General features: G+C 57.3%; 2 protein-coding genes across 2 annotated transcripts; one reads left to right on the plus strand and one right to left on the minus strand.

Moving 5' to 3' along the window:
* Positions 1 to 241: 241 nt before the first annotated feature.
* Positions 242 to 2,855, plus strand: SKS2 (Heat shock protein sks2; the record flags this gene model as incomplete). The annotated part of the gene is made up of 10 exons (XM_028620727.1): positions 242 to 281; positions 344 to 396; positions 455 to 467; positions 520 to 585; positions 659 to 762; positions 810 to 979; positions 1,042 to 2,165; positions 2,253 to 2,305; positions 2,563 to 2,709; positions 2,781 to 2,855. 10 exons carry the CDS (start codon positions 242 to 244, stop codon positions 2,853 to 2,855), a joined length of 1,845 nt encoding a protein of 614 aa, XP_028479699.1.
* Positions 2,856 to 5,297: 2,442 nt separating this feature from the next.
* Positions 5,298 to 9,358, minus strand: EHS24_005193 (uncharacterized protein; the record flags this gene model as incomplete). The annotated part of the gene is made up of 5 exons (XM_028620728.1): positions 5,298 to 5,374; positions 5,426 to 8,447; positions 8,508 to 8,868; positions 8,911 to 9,200; positions 9,243 to 9,358. Coding segments are annotated over 5 exons (3,866 nt in total), but the record flags the coding sequence as incomplete, so codon positions are not given.
* Positions 9,359 to 9,432: the final 74 nt, after the last annotated feature.

Genomic DNA, 9,432 nt, shown 5'->3' on the forward strand with positions numbered 1-9,432 from the left:
CCGCAAAAAGCGAGTCGTCTTGAATGCAACTTTTTGCTAGGCGGGCACTGAGTGGCCGACGGATGGCCCCCTGCAGGCGCCGCGACGCTGGGGTCCTCATCTTGGTCTTGCTCACTCTCCTCTCCTTCAAGCTTTCTAAAAGGCAGATTCATCAGGTGCGTACAAGCTGGCCCGCCGCTGGACATTCTATCGAGAAGCCCCATCGCTCACACCGCCGTCTAGCCAAACAAAACTATTCAACATGTCCGCTGAGGAGATCTTCGAGGGTGCCATCGGTATCGGTGCGTGATCTGGACCATGGAGACGAAGTGTGCAGGCGCAGGCAGCTAACATTGTTCCGCAGACCTTGGCACCACCTACTCGTGTGTTGGTGTCTGGGCCAACGACCGCGTTGAGGTGAGTTTGGGATGCTAGGACGACGCATAGCGAAAGAATAGGAGCTGACTTTGGACAGATCATTGCCAACGGTAAATTCTGGCTCCACAGCAAGCAGCGGCGCATGTGACTGACACATTCCAGACCAGGGTAACCGTACCACCCCCTCGTACGTTGCCTTCACCGAGGGCGAGCGTCTCATTGGTGATGGTGAGTAGATTGAGCGTATTGCGCGCAATTGGAAGGTTTTCCGGAACCCAAAAAAACTGACAGCGCCCCCAAGCCGCCAAGAACCAGTCGGCCATGAACCCCATCAACACCGTCTTCGACGCCAAGCGTCTTATCGGTCGCCGCTTCGACGACTCGGACGTCAAGAAGGACATGGCTGTCAGTATTTTACAAAATTTATTTAGACAGGCACTGACTGGTTTCAGCACTGGCCTTTCGCCGTCATTGACAAGGAGGGTTCGCCTTACGTTGAGGTCGAGTACCTCGGCGAGAAGAAGACCTTCTCCCCCCAGGAGATCTCCGCCATGGTCCTCACCAAGATGAAGGAGATTGCCGAGGCTAAGATTGGCAAGACCGTCAAGAAGGCCGTCATCACGTAAGTAAAAAGGACTCGACGGACGGACAATTGTGGCGCAGTCAGTGGCTGACCCTTATTAGCGTCCCCGCCTACTTCAACGACTCGCAGCGTCTTGCCACCAAGGACGCCGGTGCCATTGCTGGCCTTGACGTTCTCCGTATCATCAACGAGCCCACCGCTGCCGCCATTGCCTACGGCCTCGACCAGAAGTCGAAGGAGGAGAAGAACGTCCTCATCTTCGACCTCGGTGGTGGTACCTTCGATGTTTCGCTCCTCTCGATCACTGGTGGTGTCTTCGCCGTCAAGGCCACCGCTGGTGACACCCACCTTGGTGGTGAGGACTTCGACAACACCCTCCTTGAGCACTTCAAGGCCGAGTTCAAGCGCAAGAACAAGCTTGACATCTCGGACGACCCCCGTGCTCTCCGTCGTCTCCGTTCGGCCTGTGAGCGTGCCAAGCGCACCCTCTCGTCGGTCACCCAGACCACTGTCGAGGTCGACTCGCTCTACCAGGGCACTGACTTCTCGTCGAACATCACCCGTGCTCGTTTCGAGGAGATCAACGCCGTCGCTTTCAAGTCGACCATCGAGCCCGTTGAGAAGGTCCTCAAGGACGCCAAGTCGACCCCTGCCAAGGTTGACGACATTGTCCTCGTTGGTGGCTCTACCCGTATCCCCAAGATCCAGTCGCTCGTCTCCGAGTACTTCGGTGGCCGCCAGCTGAACAAGTCGATCAACCCTGACGAGGCTGTCGCTTACGGTGCCGCCGTCCAGGGTGCCGTCCTCACCAACCAGACCTCGGACAAGACCGCCGACCTCCTCCTCCTCGACGTCGCTCCCCTCTCGCTCGGTGTTGCCATGCAGGGTGACATCTTCGGTGTCGTGCTCCCCCGCAACACCCCCATCCCCTCGAACAAGTCGCGTGTCTTCACCACCGTTGAGGACAACCAGACCACCGTCATGTTCCCCGTCTACGAGGGTGAGCGTACCCAGTGCAAGGACAACCGCCTCCTCGGCGAATTCGAGCTGTCGGGCATCCCCCCCATGCCCCGCGGCCAGGCTGAGCTTGTCTGCACGTTCGAGGTCGACGCCAACGGTCTCCTCAAGGTCTCGGCCCAGGACAAGGCCTCGGGCAAGAAGGCTGCCATCACCATCCAGAACTCGGTTGGCCGTCTCTCGTCCGACGAGATCCAGGCTATGATCCGTGAGTGGATTCGATTTTTTTTTTTTCCGAATTTTCCGAATTTTCTTCTTTTTCTTTCTACATTAAACAGATGCTGACAACGCCCAGGCGACGCTGAGACTTACAAGGCAAGCGACAAGGAGCACACCGCCCGTCACGAGGTGAGTAAAGAAAGTTGTTTTGGGTGAAAGGAGAAGATATTGCGAATGTCTTGGGGGGGGTGCCACATTGGCATCAATTTTGCCCCTTTACGTAATGAGGGTGCCCACATGCCCTGTGATACTTGCAAGTGTGCAAGCGGTCGTCTTTCGTCCTCCTTGCTTGACTTGCTTGCTCCTTACTTGGCTTGCTTGCTCCTTCCTTCCTCACAACTCCACTCTGTCCCTTCCTAATGAACTGTTCGCTGACACTGTTGCAGGCCAAGTCGGACCTCGAGTCGTACATCCACACTGCCGAGAGCCAGATCAGCAACCCCGAGATGGGCGCCAAGCTTAAGCGTGGTGCTCGCGCCGCCATCGAGGCTGAGATCGCGAAGTCGCTCGAGGCGATTGAGACTGAGGACATCGTGAGTACTCACTTTTTGTTTTATATATGGACAAATATGATCCCCATGTGCAGCTCGCTGACCATTTGCAGACCACCGACCAGCTGAAGAGGGCCCACCTCGGCCTTAAGCGTGCCGTCCAGAAGGCGTTTGCTTCGTCTAGGTAGAGAGCCAGCAATGGCGCATTGTTTGTACCCAGTGCAGAGATGACATCGGGTGTATTGGTCGAATGGAGACTGCTGTTGGTGTGTGTGTCGCTAGCCGCTGGCTACAGAAGGGCACCTGGAAACGGCTGTACGTATGGCCTGCCTGGGAAGCAGCAGAATCCAAGGAGGTCGTGGGATATATTGACAGGACTTGCGTGCTGGCTGCTGGCTGCTGGCTGCTGCCCGGCTGCAGGCTTCGTACCACCCGGCTTCAGTAGAACGCAGTGAGTGTAAGAAACACTGTTCAACTGGTTGGCTCCTTTCTCGCAGGACAACTGGGCGACCGTACTACCGCTTGCCAAGTTCTTACCATAACACCAACTACACGCTTTGCCAAATGCCTACACAAAATACTGATCAGCTGAACGGGAGCTATCTCGGCCTGCAGAGGGCTGCCCAGGCCAGGCTTTTTGTTTTGGCTAGGCAGATAACCAGCAATGACACACAGCTACAGAGATGACGGCTACTGGCAGGCGGGTGTACATGTCTTTGCGGATGGAAATGAGACACACTGTCGTGCCGTAACCACGTCTATGACCATCTCGTCCACACTTTGTTTGCCACCCTCCTCCATTCACCCATCCTGTCCTCTAACATTCTACACAGTGTGTCATAGCCCGATGTTTCCCAGTATGTACTGTACTTCCTCTGAAGCCCAATTTTGCATCGTGTAATTGTAGCGTCCCGATCATCGTACATCTCTAAACTGCAATGAACAGGCAACAGATGGGCCCGACATACGTTCCGAAGGGGCGCTGACCGCATTTCGACCATGTAGTCTACCCCCTGTATTGTTGTACTGGTAACCGTGGCCTGCACTACCCAACTATGAACCCTGCAAAGAGGCTCGCGTGCTCTGGCTATCAATAAGTGGGCAGGTAGTTTTGATGTTGTGATTGGGAGTGTTGACAACAAAATGACAAGGACTCGGCGGCGGAGATTGACACTAGATACTGCATCATGATAGCTCCCACACCCCTCGTAAGTTTCCTGGTAGTAGCAGTACTAAACAGTGCAAATAAATGCTGCTGTTCCTGTTGCCGTCCTCCTCAACGAGCTCAAGACCTCAAAGATACAGCGAAAAAAAGGCGAGCGGCAGCGATGCCGACGATTGTGAGAGCAGCAGCATTGAAAGCAACAAAAGTGACGAGAGTGAGCCCCCAAGCCGCAAGCACACCAGGATGGGAGGTGCCAGGGGCAAGGCGATGCCTCACGTCGCCGGGTTTTCTGCCACAAGCGGTGACGCCGAGAGGGCGGCCGACGTCAAGGAGGCGCCATGGCTGCCCGGCCCTGGTGTGTTCATTCCCCGCGCTTGCCAGACAACTCGACCTCGGAGGCGATCCTCTCAAGTTCACCACCGCTCTACAAGCCGAGGGCGCGCACTGCCGTCGTCACGGAGAGTCATTAGTATATTTACATGGTACAGTTCATTCTCAGCGACTCGAAGTCAACTCGCCAGTGCAGGAGTACTTCGACGGCGACTCGGGTTCCCAGGTTTGTGGTGTGTCTTTTGATCACATATTGACGACGACGCGTACCACGACTAGGTGCAGAAAGTGTGCGCAATAACTAGAGGTCGTCGTACACGAGGCATGAGGGGCGTTGTACACAGGTTAGCTGCGGAAGTGCATGTTGTACTGCGAGGTGGCGTGGCTGATACATGGACGTCTACATGGGTCTACATGGACGTCATCAGCGGGTTGAAAAAACAGAAAATAATGTACATAAAAATAAAACCCCCACTCCGCCGCGGCAACCGCACCGCACGGCCGAACAGAGCCACATCTGACATCACGTGTGGGTGGCGGTCAGTTTTACGCGGAAGCCTACTACGTTCACCCTCTGCATGAATATCGTGTACCGGGTGGTACATTTTTTTGGGACGGCTACTCGACGGTCTGGGTTGCATCGTCGTAGCATCAAACCTGACGGAAGAAGGTGGAAATGCGGTTTGTGTACGGCCACCGTACCACTGTCCACCCATAGTCAAGCGGGTGCTTTTGAAGAGTTTCCGGACACCGAATCTATCTACATGCATGTCCCGCTTCCCATTGTGTACTCGCGTGGAAACCCGCCTCATCACAGTTTCCCAGGCGGCTTAGGCTAGTACGATCCCTGGCGCCGTTGAAAAACAAAACAAAACAAACACACTACCTGCGGCACAGCGCCGCTCTCCGCACGTAGTGTGTTTCGGGCGCCACCGGAAAACACACGACCTGCGGCATCGCGCCGCTCTCCGTGCATAGTGTGTTTCCGGGGCACGTCCTCGACTGCACATGACTGTCACAAAATACACAAATGACATTGGATCTCGACAAATGTACAACCAGCACGGCGGTGAGCACACGACACCGCATGCCACATGCCACCACATGCCACGATCACAAAGCGCAAGTCACAGGACTACATGCGCCTCTTGGGCGCCGCGTCCCTGTCTGGACTCTCGAACGCTCCCTTGATACGACTCACGCGACCCTTCTCTGCAAACAAAGTCAGCACGTCTCTCATTAATGGCGGTGAGAAGGGCTCACCTTGACCCTGGAGACGATCAATGTCGTGCTCAATGGTAATTCTGCGCGCCTTGCGGAGCGCATTTGTGCTCATCATTCCGTCGTGCATGGGCAAGGGAGACGGGGCGGAAGGAAGCGCAAGGTTGCGGGCGGTAAACGTGTTGGGAATGCCGGAACGAGTCGCCCGTGTGTATGCTCCTGGAGTGGAGGGGCTGCTGGGAACGGCCGAAGTCGATTGAGTACGGGAATGACCGCGAGGAGTGGTCGGCGCGACGGCAGTGTCTCCTTCTGTGAGCATGCGGACGACCTCCCGCTGCTTCTCCAGTTGCTCAGACCAGAATTGAATCTTGGCCCGCTGCTCTTCAATCATGGCCCGTTGTGCCTCGACGACCTTGTCGAGCTGCTCAATCTCTTGACTTGTCTGAGCAGACGTGTCCTTGTTGGTGAGCTCGGCAGCGAGGCGATCGCTGCGGGCACGCATGGCATCGTGCTCGGTACGTGCCAGGTCCAGTTCCTTCTGGAGCATGGCCAGTTGAGTGCCCGTGTCGGCGGCGGCGGCGGTCTTGGCGTTCGCAAGGTCGGCCTTCAGCGAGGCAATCTCCTTTGTGGCAGCATCCAGTTCCCTGTGACAACCAGAGAGCTGTTCCCGAGTACCAGAAAGGTCCTTGCGGAGCGTCTCAATCTCCGTCTTGGCGACGGCGAGATCGCTGTTGGCAATGGCCAGAGAGTTGGAGGCAGCAGCGAGCTCCTGCTTGATGCCCTCAATCTCCTTGCCCCTGCCCTCGCGCATGCCCATCTCTTCGGACAGTTGCTCACGGGCGGCAGCGGCAGCCCTCTCCGACTCCTCGCGAGCATGCTTTTCGGTATCATACTTGCGGTCGGCCTCGGCATGCGCCGTTTTCCACTGGGAAAGCTCGGCACGGGCCTGGTCAAGGTCGGAGCGAACCTTGTCGGTGGTGGAAGACGAAGCCCCGCGCGCAGCCTTGTGCTCGTCCACCTCCTTGCGGAGGGCAGACACAGCGGCCTGGTGTGCCTCGGTAGCCTTCTTGGCCTCCTTGTCGTGGTCGGCGCGAATCTGCTGCTCTGACGCAATCTGGCGCTTGTACTCTGCCACATGGTCGGCGGCAGTCTTGAGCTTGGCGGCAGTGTCGGCGTGGGCCTTTTGCTCAGCCGCAAGTGAAGCCTTCGTCTTGTCAAGGGTAGTGGAGATGTCCGAGCGAGTGTCCTTGTCCTTGTCGGCGGTGGCCTTGAGAGCGTCCAGCTGAGAAGCGAGCGAGTCGCCACGAGCCGCGGCTGCAGTGTGCGCCTCGACCAGGCCGGCACGCTCCTTGCGCTCCTTGTCAAGCATGGACCGTGCGTTCGCCAACTCGGCCTTCATAGACTCGGCAACGTTGGCACCGGCACGCAAAGCCTCGACCTCGCGAAGGGAACTCGCGTGCGCTTGCTCCTTGTCTTTGAACTGAGACTGCGAGCTGGCAAGTTGACCCTTGAGCTGCGCGGCGTGGTCGCGGTGAATGTCGCGTTCGGAAACGAGAGAGTTGACAGAGCCCTTGAGCTCGGTCTCGCGCTTGACGGCAGCCTCTTGCATGGCCTCGAGCTTGATGTTGAGCTCCTTGATTGCTTCCTCGAGCTTGGCGTTGGCAGCCTGACACTCGGAGAGCTTCTTGCGTGACTCGTTGTGCTCGGCCTTGATCTTTTCGCGGATCTCCTTCTCCTTGGTAAAGGTGTCCTTGTACTTTTCGACCACCTTACGCTCGTGGGCAAGCTTGTTCTCAGCCTTGGCCTTGCTCTCACGCTCCTGGACGAGGTCGGTGCGGACCGTGTTGAACTCGGACTCGCGCTGGAGGGCCTGGCGTTGGAACTCATCAAGCTGGTCCGCTTTGATTTTAGCATCGGCTTTGGCAGCGTCGTGGTCCCTTTGTGCGGCATCGCGCTCGGCACGGAGGCTACCAACGTCGTTGCGGAGAGTGGTCACCACTTCAGACTCGCGCTGCAGGGATTGGCGTTGGAAATCGTCGAGCTGGGCGGCCTTGGCGTCACGTTCGGCGCGGAGTGTGGTAATGTGCGAGGCTTTTGCGTTTGCGTCCGTCTGGAGGGCATCACGCTCGGTCATGAGGTTGGCGTGGGTCGCCTTGAGCTTGTCCCGTTCGGACATGAGGTCATCGCGCTCGGTTTCAACCTTGGCAATGGCTGCAGCGAGCTCGGCGCGTGTCGTGTCCAGGGCGGTGGCTCTGGCCGCATGGTCATTGGCCTGGGCACGCAGCCCGCGGATAGCGTCCTTGACCTTGGTGATTTCGATCTTGTGCTTGTCGGACAGGCTCGAACGCTCCTTTTCGCTCATTTCGAGGTCCTGCTGGAACTTGTCGAGCTTGTTCTTGTGCTCAATGACTAGCTCGTCGTGCGCAAGGCGCATTTCGAGCACATGTCCCTCGAGCCGGTCAATCTGCTTGCCCTTGTCCTCCAGGGCGTGCAGATACTCGGCGCGTGTCGACTCGAGCTCGGCCTCGACATCGCGCAGCTTGGTGTTGTACTCGTCGCGCGTCGCGGCATAGTCGGCCTTGATATTGATAAGCTCTGATTTGACACCAGGCAGCTCGTTGGCGTCGTCGATGGCGTTGACAAGGCGCTGGGCCTGCTGGGCAAGCTCTTCATCCTTGGTGGCAATGACGCGGCGCAGTGACGTGACTGCGATTTCGGTGTCAAAGCCGTTGTTGATGCGGTCCAGCTTTTCCACCATGGCGTCACGGGCGCCTGCGGCGGCCAGGTCGTCCTCTGACACGCGGACCATGTGGCTGACGGCGCGCCGGTCGACAGATTTGACGGGGGTGCCCAGGCCAATGCCCATGCCGCCCATGGTGCCCATCGCGGCACTTGAGAGAGAAGTGAAGTCACTAATCCTAGGGCGCTTCTTTCGGGGCGAGACGATGGGGAGGCCAAAGCCCGAGCGGGGTAACTCGGATGTCAGAATCTCCCCATTGAGCTTGGCGAGCTGCTCCGACAGTTTGGCCTTGCGTGCTTCCATGGCAGCGACAGAATCGGCAAGCTGGCGTTGGTGCGTTAGGGACGAGCGTCTGTGCGTATTTTGCTGCAAGCGGCTACTCACCTCGGCCATCTCCGTCGATCTGTTGCCAGAGTTGCGCTGGCCGCCACCCAGCTCCTCGAGCTGTCGTTTGAGTTCGATAATCTCCATGTCCTTGGCACGGATGACAGCACGGTCGGAAGAAAGGAGTACGTGCTTCTGGGCCTTGGTCTCGACCTGCGAGCAACGACCAGCAAACTTGAGCGTCTCAAGAGTCTCGGGAGAGTGCACTTCCTCCGCTGACATTGTGCAGATGACACAAATGTTAGAGTCGCCACCGAGAACATTCTCCAGGAGGTGCGTGAGCTTTGAGTTGCGGTAAGGAATGTGCGTCTTCTTTCCCTTTTCGGTGAGCTTGTTGATGACCTCGCGGAGGGCCAGGAGACTGGAGAGGGGTCAGCTACAATACTGAGTGTGTGTCGCTCACCTCTGGTTGATATGCTTGCCCTCGCCACGACGCTCGACGTCGGAAACGGCCTTTTCTGAACCAGCCAGATCAATGAGGGTGAGGCGGGAGACGCGAATCTCGTCATCGCCAACGCTGTCACGCGGGCGCGACTCGATGACAATCTGGAACACGGCGTGCGAGCGAGATGAGCGCTCGTTCCAGTCGGTTGCACCCGTCTTGCGGTTGGTGTTGCCGCGGGCCAGAAGTGTCACCACATCCTGTGGGGTTGACACAATCTCCTCGACGAGTGGCTCAACAAAGACTTTGCCCTAGACGTGTTAGCTGGGCAATACCTTATGTATAAAGCTCACCTTTCGAGTGTGAATGGCCGGCTTTTCATCATCTGACAAGGGTCCCTTCTTAAAGTTGAGCAGGTCACGGAGCGTTTCGTTGTAAATCTCAATGTAGGAGACACGCAACAGGAACGCTCGTTCACAGTCGGCAGTGATGGCGTCAAAGATACCGTCGACAGCACACGGAATAATGCCGAGTTCGGTAGGC

This window comes from Apiotrichum porosum (genome assembly GCF_003942205.1).
Source record: "Apiotrichum porosum strain DSM 27194 chromosome Unknown scaffold_2, whole genome shotgun sequence".
Classification (NCBI taxonomy): Eukaryota; Fungi; Basidiomycota; class Tremellomycetes; order Trichosporonales; family Trichosporonaceae; genus Apiotrichum; species Apiotrichum porosum.